Source organism: Branchiostoma belcheri, unplaced genomic scaffold (assembly GCF_001625305.1).
Source record: "Branchiostoma belcheri isolate BF01 breed outbred unplaced genomic scaffold, Haploidv18h27 scaffold78, whole genome shotgun sequence".
NCBI lineage: Eukaryota > Metazoa > Chordata > Leptocardii > Amphioxiformes > Branchiostomatidae > Branchiostoma > Branchiostoma belcheri.
In genome coordinates, this window is record NW_017804442.1 from 1,507,397 (window position 1) to 1,525,703 (window position 18,307).

General features: G+C 42.6%; 1 protein-coding gene, 2 long non-coding RNA genes and 1 other non-coding gene across 4 annotated transcripts in view; 2 read left to right on the plus strand and 2 right to left on the minus strand.

Moving 5' to 3' along the window:
• Positions 1–1,842: 1,842 nt before the first annotated feature.
• On the minus strand, positions 1,843–1,914 carry Trnat-cgu. Its single transcript has one exon. It is a non-coding gene; the product is annotated as a tRNA-Thr (tRNA).
• Positions 1,915–4,276: 2,362 nt separating this feature from the next.
• Positions 4,277–5,973, plus strand: LOC109485802. Its single transcript, XR_002141151.1, has 3 exons — positions 4,277–4,371; positions 5,093–5,225; positions 5,891–5,973. It is a non-coding gene; the product is annotated as an uncharacterized LOC109485802 (long non-coding RNA).
• A 404-nt stretch (positions 5,974–6,377) lies between these two features.
• LOC109485804 lies at positions 6,378–7,919 on the plus strand. The gene is made up of 3 exons (XR_002141152.1): positions 6,378–6,453; positions 7,386–7,488; positions 7,707–7,919. It is a non-coding gene; the product is annotated as an uncharacterized LOC109485804 (long non-coding RNA).
• Positions 7,920–7,960: 41 nt separating this feature from the next.
• The window catches only part of LOC109485787 (intraflagellar transport protein 80 homolog), an 18,234-nt gene continuing 7,887 nt past the window's right edge, over positions 7,961–18,307 (minus strand). The window contains exons 9-19 of the mRNA XM_019789473.1: positions 18,150–18,224; positions 17,936–17,984; positions 17,628–17,742; positions 15,245–15,309; positions 14,450–14,585; positions 13,873–14,020; positions 12,605–12,776; positions 11,987–12,076; positions 11,213–11,385; positions 10,366–10,489; positions 7,961–9,776 (exon numbers count right to left, since the gene is read on the minus strand). Coding sequence (XP_019645032.1) covers positions 9,690–9,776; positions 10,366–10,489; positions 11,213–11,385; positions 11,987–12,076; positions 12,605–12,776; positions 13,873–14,020; positions 14,450–14,585; positions 15,245–15,309; positions 17,628–17,742; positions 17,936–17,984; positions 18,150–18,224 — 1,234 coding nt within the window. The 3' untranslated portion in view covers positions 7,961–9,689. The remainder of the gene's footprint in view (positions 9,777–10,365; positions 10,490–11,212; positions 11,386–11,986; positions 12,077–12,604; positions 12,777–13,872; positions 14,021–14,449; positions 14,586–15,244; positions 15,310–17,627; positions 17,743–17,935; positions 17,985–18,149; positions 18,225–18,307) is intronic.

Consider the following 18,307-nt stretch of genomic DNA (forward strand, 5'->3'; position numbering starts at 1 on the left):
TTGCCCTGGCAATCCGTAAACAGCCTATTTCCATCGGTCTCTCAGGTTGTCACATGCTGAAATCTATGGCGCTCTAGTTATCGATAATTTCCAAGCAGATCCTTGGGTGGCAAAAAAATACAGTTACTGTATCAAATTGGCCAGAGAGGGTCCATACGCGTCCCAAGGTGGTGGTAGCGACAAAAAAGGCTATATATAAAAAGCTAACGATCATCCCCCCACAACCTCTGCTTGGAGAGTTGTCACAGGCTGAACGATCTCAGTCATGACATTTAGCATTTCAAAACAGATTCATATACGTACCCTGGTGATCAATCTAGAATGGACAATAAGACGCTCTTACCTTTTCCCTGGATAACGTTAACACTGGAAGACTCCCCTGTTTAATTATTTAGTAGGGTTTATAAACCTAACCTTAGTTGCTAAGCTGTCTAGGCCGAAGATTAACCCATGACAGTGAAACTTTGAGAATAAGTGATTATTTTGTAACTAGGTTGAATATAGCCTGACTGAACCTAGCTTTTCGTCGGCTCCCTAGACTGAGGGCCTGCAAAGGGGGGGGGGTAGTGGTTACGAATTACGCAAAATTTTCGCCGCCTATTACGAATTACGTTAAAGTTTCAGAGCTGATTACGATTTTACGATTTGCGGCTAATGTCCAATTACGAATTACGTTGATTTTTGCGGAGGCTGCCTACGAATTACGAAGTCTAAAACGGCCTGATTACGCCTTACGAAAAAGGGCCTGCAGGCCCTCTAGACTATGTAGGGAGCCCCCCGGAGCTTGGGTTTCACAGGCTAGGTTGAATACTGGAGACGTTCTTACCTTGTCTCTGGATAACGTTGAAACACTGAAAGACTCCTGTTTACTCAAGTTTACTCGAGAGTTGCTAACGTGGCCGGACGCCGAAGATTAACCCACGACAGTGAAACCTTAAGAAGAATTATTCTGTAACCCGTACTAGTAATCTTCATAATCATCCCGCACGACTGGTTTTCACCCCACACGTCACAGGTACGTCACCTGTTGCCGGGCGGGACGCAAATCCTTTGTTGTTCGTCTTGAGTCGCAAATAGTCCGAGGGACTTATGAGGCAAATCTGAACCCCCACTCTGTTCTTCCTAACTTCCCCAAAAACTAGTTGCATTTCGTTTTCTAATTTCTTCGTCAAGAAAGTCTGGACGCATGATAAAAGCTATAAAAGCTGAACGAGTCTGATTTAAAACTGATCAAGATTTTTCTATGAAATTCGTGTGAACACACGTGTACAATACATGTACTTTCGAATCGTAACCAAACTGTTAAGAAATACAACTACAACAGAGTTAATATGACCTTCCACGAACTGTATAACTTCTGCCTACACTAACACACGGTGGTCCGCCAGAAAAACGCCTTGGGGCTAACTTAGTTCTAGACGCAGGACTTAGAGCAGTACACAAAGAAACCAAGGACATCTTGGCACACTCGGATTTGTATCTGGTATAAAGCTTATTTGCAGGCGCGAAAGACTGAATCAAAGAAAGAAGCAATGTGGTTACATCTAGCCTCTACCAGTCCTAGAGAGGCGGCTGGAAAGAGTAGGAATCGGCCTAATAGAGAGATAGCATGCCAGGGGAGTTGGTCCGCTGGAGAGTACATTTTGTCGCACCAAATTTACTCTCCAGCAGACCAACTCCCCTGGCATGCTATCTCTCTATTAGGCCGATTCCTATATAGCTACTCTTTCCAGCCGCCTCCCGAAGCCTGGTAGAGGCTATATTCCTACTACTTTAGTACTTTTGATCGCTTAGCCCTCCAGTAAAAAAAAACAAAACAAAACAAAAAACTATTCGGTACTAAGCCACCTGTGAGGTTCGAACTCACGACCCCTGGTTTACGAGACCAGTGCTCTACCTCTGAGCTAAGGTGGCCACAGATGATCGGTCAAGGACAAGATAGGACACATTCTATTTCCTCTAGTCTGTATTATTCGATAGGGTGAGTCGTCGAATTCACCGTAAATAACATCATATCCGTTATAGTACTTTGAATGACTTTATTTCACATCAACATCATGCATTTTCAACCAGCAAACTGATGGTTAGAACAGGTTTGGCCAAGACAATGAAAGGAGAGTCAACCTTGACTTATGTTAATTAGGCAGTCACATGACTGTTACGTGCATCTTACGTTGGTCTTATCAGAGTGTAAAATGGTTTTAGATCTACGCATAAATGTGTACACTCTTCTTTTGGCATCAGCATCTGAAGTGCATTTCTAACATCAATCAATACTCACACTTTATAGGGTATGTGAAATACTAGTTTAGAATTATGGTATGGTCGTTGTAAAAAGTAAGCATTTCACCATTTTCTAAGCTAAACTTGTTCCACGTACTCTCGAAGCAGAAGTTTGGACTTTGGGTTATTTTGGGCCTGTTTTTAGGCTTTTTTTTGCACTGGAAAATGGGTTGGGTGAAAAAAATTCTGTTCAAAAAGAAACCTGATAAAAAAAATCCTAAAACACGTCAAGAATAACCCAAATCCCAAACCTCTGCTTGGAAAGTAGCTTCTCACCATTTGCAACGTTGTCCCACAACCAGAAGTACACCCCTTTTGTGCCCGTCACCACAGCCCGGCTCTGTCCAACCAGCTTTGCGCAGAGGCGATATCATAGCCAATGAGGTCCAACCGAGGCGTGATTATTGCTAGTTGAAAACTTTTCCCAATACCCCGCCTGGAGGACGTGAGATACCGGCCACCACGGCAATTTTTATGAGCTCAAACAGAGCTTCATTTTAAACAAAAGAAGAGTTCACATACACACATGTTACTGGAACACAACTTCGCTGGAAATACCCCCATCGTGCTGTATCTAGCGGTAGTAAAATCTTACCGCTGACACCATTATTGCGTACATTCCGTGCGATACCGTCCGACACGGCAATTTTTAAGAGCTCAAACAGAGCTTCATCTGAAACCAAAGAAGAGTTCACATACACACATCCTACTGGAACACAACGTTGCTAGCCTCTACCGGGCTTCGGGAGGGGGATGGAAAGAGCGGTCAAATAGAGAGATAACATGCCGAGAGAGCTGGTCCGCTAGAGAGTACATTTAGCGGCAAACTGTTCTCTCCAGCAGACCAAGTCCATTGGCGTGCTATCTCTCTATTTGGCCGATTTCTACTCTTTCCAGCCACCTCCCGAAGCCTGGTAGAGGCTACAACTTTGTTAGAAATACCCCCATGTCCTGTATCCAGTGTTCGTAGAATCCCACCGTGCTGACACCAGTTTTGCAGACATTCAAAATTCACTCCATGCCATGTATCAAAGTTAAAGGCAGACGGGAAAGAAAGAATATCCAACTTTGCTAGAAATACCCCCATTGTGCCGTATCTAGTGGTAGTAAAATCCCACCGTTGACACCTTTTTTGCGTACTTTTCGTGCGATACCGTCCTACACGGCAATTTTAAAGAGCTCAAACTGAGCTTCATCTGAAACTAAAGAAGAGTTCACATACACACATCCTACTGGAACACAACGTTGCTAGCCTCTACCAGGCTTCGGGAGGGGGCTGGAAAGAGCGATCAAATCGAGAGATAACATGCCGAGGGAGTTGGTCCGAAAGAGAGTACATTTAGCGGCAAACTGTTCTCTCCAGCAGACAAACTCCCTCGGCATGCTATCTCTCTATTTGGCCGATTTCTACTCTTTCCAGCCGCATCCCGATGCCTGGTAGAGGCTACAAATTTGCTAGAAAAAAACCCATGGCCTGTATCCAGCGTTTGTAGAATCCCACCGCGCTGGCACCATGTTTGCAGACATTTAAAATTCAGTGCGTGTGTCAAAGTTAAAGGCAGACGGGAATGTAAGAATATCTATCGTGTAGTATCCATCGTTTAGTATCTCATATATAATATCTGTGTCTGATTAAAAAGCCAAAACAGCCAAACTACATAGAAAAATAAACGAATGAATAAATAATATCTATCGCGATTCACCCCCACCCACTGATGGAATCTTCCTTGCTGTAATTGGTTACTTTTGGGACATCTACACTCATTACTAGGGAGGTCACTATAACATAATTTCAGTTATTGGTTCAAAATGCCTTACATTTATGTAATGTTTGCGATAAAACATATAGAAATATGTATGACGTATGAGAAAATAGGCTACATGTATTTGTAATTCTACGCTGTCTATTTAATGAATTTTTAATTCTATGTAGTCTACATGTTTGAGGTAACTAACCCCTGGTCCTAATGGTCTCTCCCAAAAGGTTCAAAGGCCAAATTCTGGCGCCAAATCGGAAACTGCACGAGTCCTGCCAGAATCTGTATCTGAATCGACTGTACTGGAAAATTCCGTAGCAGAAAGATGGCGGTAGGTTTGTCCACATAATCTTCATTTTTCTCGTACTTAGGCCGAAAAACGACCGAATTGCACAGTTCTAGATAAAATTAGGCGATCATTCTGCTAAACTAAAGCTGTGTCAAAATTGTGCATAACTTCTTTCTTTTAATACCTGAGAATGTGAAAACATATATTGCATGCGCAAGTTGCACTGAATTAATCCAACATGTCCAACATGGCGTAACGTGGTGTCATATGAATTTATAACGAAAAGCCTGAACAGGCAACACCCCAGAGATACACCAATTCAAATTAGACATGGAGGGCAACATTTGACAGCTTCTTCAGTGTGAAACGTAACTATTACTGCAGATGTTTTTAGGGCTTTTTAGGTGTTTTTATGGTGTTAACTTGTGTAATTTCCCCCGTAGACGTCATGTAGACTTTCACAAGTTACATGAAGCTGTTTTTAGTTTTTTTTATGGTGTCATATGACAAATAGTAGACAGGAAACAATAGAGATCGGTCAAATAGAGAGATAACATGCCAGGGGAGTTGGCCTGCTGGGTGCGGCAAACTGTTCCCTCCAGCAGACCAACCCCCCTGGCATGTTCTCTCTCAATTTGACTGACCTCTACTCAAGTTTCCAGCCGCCTCCGAGGCCTGGTAGATGCTACAGTAGACTTACCCAAGTTACATACAAGTTTTTAGGTGTTTTTATGGTGTTTAACCTGTGTTATTTGCCCTGCAGACGTACACAAGTCACGTGAACATCACACTCGGGGCGCCTGCGCAGAACCAAACTGACGGCAGTGACGTTGCAGAGGACGATGATGACGTCATCTTTTTGGAAGCAGTGGACAACACCAAGCAGATGGAGGGGGGTCAGTTTTACTATGGTTAAAGTTCTTCTGTGTTGGTAGTTACATGTTTAAAGTTAAAAACTTTAGATCCAACACAAAAAGTTCTCTCACCTAGAGCTTTCGACCAGTCACTTTGGTCTTCCTCAGTAGACTGACCCAGTGAAGTCATGTGACTTCTTTGAAGTGTGACGTCAACACTGGGTCAAAGGTATCTGGTAGACGATGTCGGCCCCCGTCGCGGTTCAATGAAGGGTGATGGGCCCTGATGTAAATAGCTTCCTTCACCCCTCTCAAGAAATAGTCTTGTTCAGTGCCCAAAATCCCTTTGGGTCAGTTTTGTTTCTCTGTTTTTATTTTTCTATTTTATCGGTTTGGCTGTTCAACCCTCACAGCCAGGGCAGCCCAACTAGCCAGTGGCTATTACAAAGGGTTTGCCCTGCTGACATTAGACATTGAAACATGAAAGTAGAGCTAAGTATCAGAAAGATGCATGGGGGGGGGTATCATAATTTACGAATTACGAATTACGTTTAATTCTCAGAGCTTATTATGAACAATAACCCATTACGGCTAGGCTAGGGTGGTCTTGGGAAAAATTCATCTGGGAGAGGTAGACAGGGAAATGCACAATGCATAAAACAAAAAAATTCACCTAACTAAAATCTCCTATTTCTTGTTTTTCACAGTTTCTACTCCAGAAGAGCTGCCTGTAAAAGACACGGAACCCAAGTGTGATCATCCTGGGAACAACCAGAAAAGAAGACCAGGTATAAATATATAAATGGAATCTTTTTAAAATGTTAAGCTGCCATGGAATTGTTAGATATATGTGAAAAGGACTTATTTTATATTATGAATGTAAATGCTACCTTTGTCTTTTCGAAAGTACCAAGTATTGTTATGAAATCCACAATTCAGCAAAATGGCTGAGTGATTTTAACCTGAATAAAACCCACCCACCCACTCACTCACTCACTCACTCACTCTCACTCACTCACTCACTCACTCGCTCGCTCGCTCGCTCGCTCGCTCACTCTCACCCACCCACCCACTCACCCACTCACTCACTCACTCACTCTCACTCACTCACTCATTCTCACTCACTCACTCACTCATTCATTCGTTCCTTCAGGTGTGTGTCTGTAGCTGGCAGCCCTGGACAGGAGGGCTTTGTGGTGACGTACAGCAGACTTGGCGACACCGCGAACTACCCCCATCCCCGGTCTGCCTGCCCGCATCATCCATTCAGGTGGGTTGATTTTGATTATGTTTACCGAAGGAAAACATATGTTTTACTACGTTCTTCTTCTGTTCCAAACACTAACCTCTGACCTGGCCAATGGCCTGATTTGTTGATGTCTGTGAGTGTCACCATAGTAACTGGTGTTGGGGTTACATAATGTTGCAAAGTTCATAGAAGGCATTTAGACTCCTGTTGCCATATACATGTATTTGAATTGTTTGAGTAAGAATTAACAGAGCAGAGCATATCCGAAGGTAAACATTATGCCATTTGCTTTTCAAATGTTACCTTTCTAGTTATTATTGTTTTTGCTCCGTTTCTTCTTCTGTTCCAAGTACATAAGGTCAATGACTAGGACCAGACAGCTATCAGCATGGTAACTGGTGCTGTAGCAGACACTCTGCAGTGTCGGGTTACATTATGTAGCAAGTTGCAGGACAGAGTTGGAATCATGTCACACCATACATGAATGTGCTGAGTAATAAACAGTAGTAGTTTGTTAGAATTTGTTAGAATTAGAAAAAGACTTTGTTTGAATGCATGTCAAACAAAGTCTTTTTGGTTGTGTTTTTGACAGAAAACTGTCAAAAACTTTGTCAAAATATTTGATATCTATGATTTCTTAGGGAATAGAATTTTCTTCATACACAACCAGTAAGGTTTTCACCTGCTTACGTTTCGATGTCTATCAGACACCTTCCTCACGGAGCTTCTGACTGGAGTTCTGCAACTCGCCGCTATTTATCGCCAAAGTAGGTGGCGCTTTTGCGGCGAGAATGCAATCCTAAACGTGGCTGAGCTTGTATCCCCCCTCGTCCCGGTTCATCACTGGGGTTGATTTCCTTATCCAGACTGCTTCTTTAATCCATCGGATTCTCCTGTTGTCCTCCCTATCTATGACCCTGGCTCCTTTATGATTTCTTGTCTCTGCTCTACAGTGTAACTGAGCCATGTAATGTGGCTGGAAGACGTCCTAACCAACAGAATGCAGCTCACTGCGAGAAGTGCTACTGTTTCGCATGCGACAAACCAGCAAAACAGGTGAGGCTTTTTCACTTATCCGTTAGCAGTAGACTGACAAACAGTCTAGCCTCAGCCAGGTCTTCTAAGGGGTTATGGAAAATAGAATTTGGCAAAAACAGGGTTGGATGTCACCCAAAACATCCAGAAGTACTAGTAATCTTTGTACCCGTAGTAGTGGAATTTGAATTGTCTCTGAGGATTTAATCTCTTTTTCTTGTTTTGTTTATTCCATGCAGTGCACATTTTGGACCGCTCAGTATGTCGCACATTGTAACGCCTACAAGCAGTCTTCTTTTTGGAAAGGCATGCGCAGGGCTCTCAATAAAGTGACTTGAAAGTTTAAAATGAAATTTTGCTTGTTGATGAAATGGAAATCAAAAGATATTTATATGCCAAAAAGCAGTTACTCAAGCAACTGCCTGGATATGATTTTGGAAGCGGTCGGACATTTCAGCTAGTGTCCACTAGCTTTCGTCAGTGGATACTAGCTGAAATGTCTGACCGTTTCCAAAATCATATCCAGTTGCTTGAGTAACTGCTTTTTGGTGTATCGTATTACCTGGATGTCTAACCTTCATGGGGCAAAAGATATTTATGTGTAACATTTGTAATGAAGATTGTATACTGCTGTTTAGAATCAACTGGTAAATTGTATCATATGTTCCCATACATGCTTCTGGGCCTTTTGGCTAAAATCTAGTGTAGTGTGTGTGTTAGCCTGGTAACCAAATGCATTATAGCTCCCGAGTCCTACATCCTCTCCACAAATATTTGACTGTAGAACTCGGGAGCTATAATAGGCTAAGTGTGTGTGTGTAGTCTAAAAGTATTAAGTACAATGTATCATGCACTCGTACTGTGAATACTTTGCTTGCAAATTGTGGTTGCCGTCCTATATACATGTATCTTTAAATCTAAACTAATTCTTGCTAAGAACAAAATGTTGTATTTATAAGGATCAGGAAAATATTACTTGGTAATTTACAGCTATTTTTTGCCAGCTTTCTCGTGTTTTGACAATTTGACCAAACTTGAATAATATACTACTATTACTGTTACGGGAAAGTATCGTCTTACTTTTGACCCACGTAGTTCAAAGTACTTTGTAAATATCATCAGATTCAAAAGCAGGAATTTCTATGGTCTATGTATGTATATGTTATGTCTATTTTCAAAATGTGAAATTTGAAATAAAAAAACACAAGCAAGTGTGTCTTTATTTATCCATCTTACATACAAGTTTAAGAAATCACATACGAGCTTAAGGAATCACAAACAAGCCTTAAATTGTGAATTTTCACTTTTAATAGATTATCTACATAGGAAACTCTATTCATAGATTGTACACACACAAAACTGGTAATCTTTTCAATAGGATTGTATCAAGGACAAATACTTTATTAATATATACACAATATTTCACACAATATACACACTATATAGTATCAACTTTGTGGAATGTAACTTCACAAAAAAGAACTACCTACCCTTGCTTATGGTATACTTAGGAACTCAAAGACTAATTACCAAGTGTCATGTATTGAATGAAGTACATACAGCCTTCTGTCTGTAACTTGATATTTGTCTGCACAGCTATCTGATTAACCTAATAGCCACGAGCCATGTTGGAGTACAGCTTTACACAACTGTAAGGCGATATCTACCTGCCATGTTGAAGGAAATCGCTTACACCCGCCTCCACTAGCCTTAAATCTGAAATGGGATACTCTACAGCCATGTTGAAGCAAAACTATCTGTAACCTGACACCCCTCAGCCATGTTGAACTAGAGCTGTACACAACTCGTGTTCTATCAGATTCTGTAAGGTGATATCTGTCGGCCATGTTAAAGGAAATCTCTAACACCCGCTTTTACTAGCCTTAAATCTGAAATCGGATACTCTTTAGCCATGTTGAAGCAAACACTACATGTAACCGGACACCCATCAGCCATGTTGAAGTAGATCTGTACACAACCCGGGTTCTATCTGTAAGGTGATATCTGTCGGCCATGCTGAAGGAAATCCCGAAACACCTTTTACTAACTAGCCTTGATTCTAAAATCGGATACTCTTCAGCCATGTTGAAATGAACACTATTTGTAACCTAATAGCCACCAGCCATGTTGAAGCCCAGTCCTATGTTCTACATGTAACCTGAACCCCTGCCTCCATGTTAAAGCCCTATGTTCTACGTGTAACCCGATCTCTTCCCTCCATGTTACCGCCGGGCTGTGGCCGCTTTTTCCCGTTCTTTCTGGTGCTCCATCTCGATCTTTGCTTCTATCTTCTGCCAGTCAACCTCAACCTGAGTAAACAATAAACAATAAACAACAATCAATAAACAGGTAAACAACTATTTTCTTGTTCGCCGAAGGAAAAACACGTTGTTTTTGCTCAGTTTCTTCTTCTCCAAACAAATAAGGTTGGTGCCTTGGTCCAGACGACTTTCACCATGGTAACTGGTGCTGTAGCAGACATGACACCCTGTGCATGAGACAAGTCTAAGGTTTGATTCACATACACTAGTACTGGGAAGACCTTAGACACAGGTACACTTGATAAAGTTACTCCAGTATGTCCTATCCTTCATAGTACTAGTAGACACTAGAGCAGTCCCTGCGAGACCAGCGTCTCTCTCTAACATAGACAAGTCTAGTATAAGGCTGTCCCACTTTACGTCTCCCAGTGGGAAGCCACTGTACTAGTCTACCAGCTGGTTCGTTACTGCGAACAACATGCCCTGCCAGGGTAAGTCTAGGTCGTCGGACTACAGACGAAATGGGCGGGAGAGAACCATCGAGTTGTTTGTTTGTTAAATGTTGTCTCCATAAAACAGCTTAACGTCCATTAAGAAGTAGCAACTTTGAAATAAACAGAAGGACAGATTGCCTCACCCCCTCTGCGTACTGCAGGAAGCGTTTGCTCTTCTCGTTCCGGCCGAATTTCTCCAGGTACTTCTGTCGGAAGGCCAGAACCGTGTCCACGTGAGTCTTTTGCTTCACCGCAAGCTCCAGGGCTCTGCAAGACAAACACATTCATTTTCAATTGCAATTTATTTATTTAACCAGTAATTACAGCTCAGGCCATTTTGGCCTGCTTTTCAGGTAATCCTGGATACACATAAAAATACACACAACAAATACACAGTACATACAACATCCTAAACATCAACAGTGTCAAGTCCTGCTTCTAATGAACTGCTTAAACATCCTGAGACTAAGGAGCTGTCGTTGCTGTAGCGGAAGAGCGTTCCACAGGTAAGGACCATAGTACTGTAGACTGTAGACAATCGTTCTTTTGTTTTGTTCATTTTGACCAGACAACCTTCTTGATTTTGTGTAATGTGTGAATATGACAGACTGAACAAGTTTGCTAAGAGGTGTTTCAAATAAGTAAACATTTAAATTAAAGATCTTCTTAAACCAGGCCGAGAAAAACTTGGTTAGAGTGCATTCGGAAGGATATAAAGGAGTGTGGTCTGTCCAGCACAGACCCACAGGACAGAGCCAGCTGGAGACGAGGTGTGCAGAACAGCCGACTGCTGCCCACCCCTGGGACAGGGAAACCGGCAGCAGTAAAATCTAAACCAGGATAGTGAGTGAGTGTGAAACATTTCTTTCTTCAGCTTGTAAAAACGAAAGCCCCACCTGTCCCAGTTGTAGAGGTTGATGTTCATCTGAGAGAGTGAGTGAGTGAGTGCGTGCGTGAGTGAGTGAATGAGAGAAATAACAAAAGCCCGACCTGTCCCAGTTGTAGAGGTTGATGTTCATCTGAATGGCTCTGAAGATGAGCCCAGACTGAAGGAGGATCCCCTCCGCGTCTTGGGGACTTCCGCAGAAAAGCGCCATCTCAGCATTTCTCGCCTCCTTGGAGGGAATCTCCTTAATGTGTAAGATGTACTGCACCTTGTCCACCTGCAAAGGAAAAAAGATAAGTTGACTAATTTGCATCATCGCTGTCTTGACTTGTATAACTTTTGTTTCCTTTTGGACTTCACTAACTTGTCTTCACTAACTTGCGTATCAATCAATAGTTCGTGGTCATTAACCTGCTTTTCTGACAAGAGTCCAGTGTCAAAGGTGAAATGTCTGACAGTCCAAAATCATATCCAGTTGTTTGAGTAACTGTTTTTTGGCATATCTTGTTACCTGGATGTCTAACCTTCACCGACGTAAATAAGAATATACAATGATTTCTAAAAAAAGTATCAACATTATGAAGCATTTTGAAAGTTAAAACTTTTGTTCCAACACAAAAAATTCTCTCACCTACAGCTTTCGACCAGTCACTCTGGTCTTCCTCAGTAGACTGACCCAGTGAAGCTTTGACCCAGTGCTGACGTCACACTTCAAAGAAGCCACGTGACAAGCTTCACTGGGTCAGTCTACTGAGGAAGACCAGAGTGACTAGTCGAGAGCTCTAGGTGAGAGAATTTTTGTGTTGGAACAAAAGTTTAAACATGTAACTACCAACACAGATGAACTTTCATGATAATATGAAGGATGCTGGTCCCACCTCGTCTATTGCAGCATAGGCCACCTCTGCAGTGTTGAGGTCCTTGGCATAAGCAGCCATGGCAGCCAGACAGGCCCACAGTGCCTCATCCTACAGGTTAGGGCGAAAATAGTTTTTACCATCACAAAACTAAAATAGAAAAGTACTGCTCTGTTTATTCTTACTCAAACAGTCATAAAACATATGGTGACCAGCCCCTACAGCTCTGTCTTGCCACTTGCTACATAATGTAACTCATGCTTACTCGTACACACAGACACACACATGAAAACATGCATGCACATGCACACACAAACACGCACACACACACACATGCACGCACACACACACAAACACACACACACGCACACACACACACACAAACACGCACACACACACATACATACACACAAACTCACACACACACACACACATAGACACACACACACAAACACACACACACATACACACAGACACAAGACAAGCCCAAAAGAACACTTCACTTCCACAAGGTCAAGTAACAAAAACTTCCCTGACCTTGACGAATCTGCATATACATATCACCGCTGATATCGGTATTGTCAAGTACAGTACTACATGCAGTGACAAATGACCTTGAAGTAACAAAACGTCCCCGACCTTGACGAATCTGCAGAGCCTGACGGCGTCATCCCAGCGGGAGTTGGACACGTAGGAGTGAAGCATGCTGGGATAGGGCGACACCCCGGTGCTGACCAATGAACCGTCGGCGCGGCGGATGATCACATGATTCCCCAGGAAGTTCACGATCTGGGGGTTCTTCCCAAACTCACTACAGAAAACATCGTAAAAAAATAGTTTAATAAATATTATCATATAGCCGGGTGACGTTGACCAATCAGAAGTAGAGCTGTGTACCTAAACAAATTTTAGGTACAGGTACAGGTACACAGGTTTAGGTACAGGTCCGGACCTGAACCTGTACCTAAACAATTCGACCAATTTATATGCTCTTCTGAACTCCTTCAATAACAAAAAAAACATAAATAAACTTGATAGTTAAGGTTTATTCTTTGTTTATGGCGAATGCTCAGATAAAATATAGGTGTTTTTGTTTTCTTGAACACACTATCCTTACACAGGGACCCATTGTTAACCAGCTATTTACACATTTGAGGTCACAAATAGGCATAAAATTGGTGTGAAATTGTTTAGGTACAGTACCGGTACTGAGGGATTAGGTATTTTGGACCTGTACCTAATCAATTTTTCCGGTACAGTATCGGTACTGCGTACCGGTACACAACTCTAATCAGAAGGCTACTTTAATTTCCACATGGCTTATGACGCTGTGATGTCACAAATAGAATCAAAACAGGTCATTATTCAGCCCAATCCATACATTAAACAATCCAATAATCACCTGCAATTGACCACGGGTGACATAAATAGAACACGACTCTGTTCCAAAAAAACTTATGTTCCAATGACCTCGGGTGACTCTCATAAGGAACACGTGTTCTGTGCTGATGACCCAAATAGAACATTACCCTGTTCCAATGTTCCGGTGAACTCATATGAAAGAAGAGCTGTCTAAGGGACGATACTATGTTGTGCAATGTTTAATTGAATCTGATCAAACTTGAACTTTTTATGTCTATATTCATTAAATGCAAATTACATTCATTGAATGGCAGAATTTCTGTTTTTAGTTGAGAACATGTTATTTGTAGTAGTAAAGAATTAGTGGCCTGCTCTTATGTGGCATCCTTTTCCATGACAGTTTTGGGGAGTATGTCCTTGTCCACATACACAGCGTTGGGAAAGTAGTACTTATTCTACAATGGTTTTGTCTTGTGTAACACCCACAAAAGTGCAGTATGAGGTCCCACACATGATGTATAATGTTTTAATGAACTTGCTCTTACGTGGCGTCCTTTTCCATGACAGTTTTGGGCAGTATGTCCTTGTCGACGTACACAGCGTTTGGAAAGTAGTACACAACCAGCTTTGTGTCCTGTAGGGCTGCCAGCATGTTGGTTTCATCATTCCACGACATGGAGTGGACCATTGTGCCTGTGAAGAAATCGAAGTTCAGGTATAAATGAATGAATGAGTCATGTGGCATAAACGGTAGCGTGTTTGGCTCAGGACCAAGAGGTCCCGGGTTCGAATCCTAACCATGCCACCGATCTTGTGCCCTTGGGAAAGGTACTTTTCACCACTTTCCTCACTTCACTCAAGTGGAAATGAGCTAGGTACTCATTTCTGGGCTGACATTGTCTACCAGATACCTTTGACCCAGTGTTGACGTCACACTTCAAAGAAGCCATGTGACAAGCTTCACTGGTTCAGTCTACTGAGGAAGACCAGGGTGACTAGTCGAAAGCTCTAGGTGAGAGAACTTTTTGTGTTGGACCAAAAGTTTTAACTTTAAACATGTAACTACCAACACAGATGAACTTTCATGATAACAATAAACGAAATTTGTTTGTTTCGTCCCACCTAGTTTGATGACCTTCCTGGTGCCTCCGGTGGCGCGTACTTGCGCCAGGTACAGGTCCCGGTTCCTGTCCACCAGGGCTAGCCGGCGTTCTGGCGCAGGGCCGCACTGGTCCAGCGCTACCTCCATCACCTCCAACTGGGGGAACCAATAAATAATAGAAACTTTACATGTATTTGCAAAATCATGCCCGAAGGCTAATTGCTTTTACAATCAAGTATAATACTCATTGCAATACAGTAACAGGAGACAGGTAACAGCTGTCTGGAAAAAAACTTCTACTTCTACTACTACGCTAGCTATTGTGGGGTTCGACTTCTTCTTTGAAGGCAGTGGATAATGAATAGTCCCACATTCTGCATAAATCAATCAATCAATCAGCCAATCAATCAATCCACCAATCAATCAATCAATCAATCAGAGCTAGCTGACGTTCTGGGGCAGGGACGCACTGGTCCATCTATCTATCAGTATCAATCAATCAATCTATCGATCGATCAATCAATCAGTCTATAAATCAAACCATTAGTCAATCTATCAATCAATACGTCAATCAATCAATCAATTAATCAATCAATCAATCAGTCTGTCCACCAATTTATCTCTACCTAGTAGTATCTATCTATCTATCTGTCTATCCCTCCATCCATCTAAAAGGATATCTATATAATAAATATTATAATGTTTCTATCCATGCTGTGTTACTAATCAATAGATAGACATCAGTTGTATTACATGTCAATTTGCTGTAAATTTAAATTATGATGGTTTTGGCTGCATTCTGTAATGTGTCTTACCTTGTGTACAAAAGGTTTCCCATCTCCGAGTGGTTTTCCTGACATGGCGTCGAACAAGTGGACAACTGTGGACAAACGGAAATGTCATCAAATTAGCCTGACTAAATCGCGCTCCTGGCGGCCGCCGCCCTAGGTTGCCGCCCCCCAAAAGCTTGATGTCAAGCACGCGTAAAGCTGGCGGTGTGTCGACGGCCCTGGTCTGCCATATATGGTTAATGAGATGCAAACGTCACGAACGGCCCTCAGACGGTGCGGCACCCAACAGAGATGGTTGCTATGGGCCTGTCGGTCGCTACCCAGTGATGGACGTCGGCGCGCCTTTCATGTCCCAAAATTGAAGTTTGGCCGAGGAAGGCGCGGCCACCCGCTCGCGAGTCGAATCTGTTTCTATTTTCCAAAGTTTCTGGAACTTCCTCGTGGGAAATGGGAGTCACACCGAGAGAAAAGAATCTCATCCAGGGATTTGTATTTACGTCACGATTTTCACTCGGCTATGTCCACATTTCGCATCTCTGATTAGTTGAAGCGTCCGCTTCCGGCAGCGCCGGTGGTTATTGAAGATTGACCGAGCCGACGTGCGTGTAAACAACTTTTCTTTCTTCGATATAAGCGCTAAAATGCTATTTTCCACAACCACACATCGATATTCTAGTGAAGAAATGCATAGTTTCAAGAATCAGTCGGGAAATTATATACTTCTATGCGGATTGTTAGCGTTTTTTGCGTCATTTTGTCGTCGCTGAACCCGGAAGTGTGGACCTCGCCCTCGGCGTGAGTTTTCTTTTACCCACAAAGTAATTAATTTCTAGCGTATTTTACCCTGCGTTTTACCGATCAAAACAATAAACAACTCCCGCTTAGGAGAACCCAGTAACATTTTAGATTCCAGCAATTAAGTTTCGATAATTTGACAGGAGTCAACATCGTCAACAAAGCACAAGAATGTCGTCAACCCGCCGTTTTCGTTTGCTCTGCACTGTTTCACGATCTCGGTCTTCTCATAGCCGGTAGGAAGGCACGTAAACACGTCGTTTCTCTGTTTAACTAAAAATTTTATCGCATTTTCCTGAAGCGGCTCTAGGGGCCAGGGACTCCCAAAGTCCACACACACTGACTCCAGAATGCACAGAAACTCGGTTTCGGGCTAGTCGCAGCCATTTTTCTGAGAAATTCCCACCCGCAGTCGATCAAATTTTTCGTCCCCGCCCGGTACTCCGCCCTTCTCCGGCTGCCTGGCGCCGTACCACGTGATGGCCCGGTCGGTTCCCACATTAATTCCTAATACTGGCTTCCTATTGGTGACTCCAGGAAAGGGAACGGGCCGCCCGACTTACAGCTATTCTGCCACAAGCTCTTGGGGTGGGGGTCATTAACGTCCAGCCGAGAGCTTGTATACACAGGCTAGTCATCAAATTAAATACACAATGCAATATAGTTGTTGCTGTGTTATGTATGAAAATGTGGACATTATAGAACTGTTGGAACTGAAACATGAAAAATGGAACAGTCCATAGACCCTGTCCCCTCCTCCAACATGGAACAGTCCAAGAAGCCCTGCTCCCTTCTGCAACAATGGAACAGTCCAACAGATCCTGCCCCCTCCTTCAACATGGAACACTTGAAGGAGAACACTTGCCCTGACACCCCTCCTCAAACATGGAACAGTCCAACAAGCCCTGCCACCCCTTCTCCAACATGGAACAGTCCAACAGAACCTGCCACCCCTCCAACAACAATGGAACAGTCCAACAGCCCCCTAACCTTACCCCTGAGAAATCGACCAATGAGAGAGGCCTCCCACTGTGGCTGTACTGTAGCAGTTTGTGTAGTGGTTTGAGGGGTCGTAGCGGGTTGTTGGAGTGTAGCAGGTTGTTGCAGTAGGGATGTAGCAGACTGTTGGAATGTATCCAGTCGTTGGAATGTATCAGGTTTGGGGAGGGGGACACACTGCACAGTAGTGACAGGAGCTGGAGGGTCCGTCAGACCTAAACTTTCCAGTTCCTCTATCCAAGACCCCGCCATTCCTTCAGGGCAGTGGGTCAGGTACAGAAAAATGGGTCTTACACTTTGTGTACAAAAGTGTCCCTGTACATGTAGCTATTCTCAAACTTTGGAACTTGTATCAACAGTTGAAAATGCATTCTGAAATAAATTCTGCCTTGGTAAGGCTGTGACATAAGCATCTTGCATCTAAATGTCAAGAAAACAGTTATCAGTACTCAAGCAACTGGATAGATTTTGAAAAATCTTGCTTGAGTAACTGTTTTCTTGTGTAAGTAAACCTTGATGTCTGACCTTTATTAAATGTTCATTATTTACATTTTTATGCAAATAAATAGAGGAATAAACAAATAAGTGAGAGTTGTTTAAGTTTTCTCCTCACCTTTTTCGTCCTTCTTGTCGCGTATGGCCACAGCATCATTACTGATAGCGAGAGTTTGCACGTTTAGTACGTCCGGACGCAGGCCGGGGACTTTGGGGGATGCCTGCATTCGGCCCTGGGAATACACAAACATGTACAGTTTACATTCAGCCATCATGTTTTTAAGTCTCAACATCATCTACAATCAAAACTGTCCAAGAAGCCCACTTGAGAAAAATAAAATCCGGTGGTCGCTTACTTGTGTAAGTGGAGAAAATGCATTATCTAAGAGATCACCAAAAAGTGATCATCACCCTCTTTGGACTTACCTCATACGAGTACACCTGTATACCACTGTTGTCAACCAGAGCAAAGTGCCTGGAAAAAATACAAATTTCAGTTTTGGATCTTTACTATGTTACTGTAACAACATAATACAACACGCAAAAAATTGAAAACTTTCAAATTTCAAAGTAATTTTTTTCTGGCATATTTCAACATGATTTCAAGACAATCTAAACTTATCAAGAAACTGACACTTACTTCTCAGTCTGCACTATCAGGGTGACTGTGCCTTCCTTTAGGTCAAAGATCATTGGAGTGTTCCAATTCTTGGTGCTGGAGGGGGAGGCAAAGTATAAATCATTAGACTGAGTATAATCTCAAAATAAAAGTAATCTCTCTCTCTCTCTCTATATATA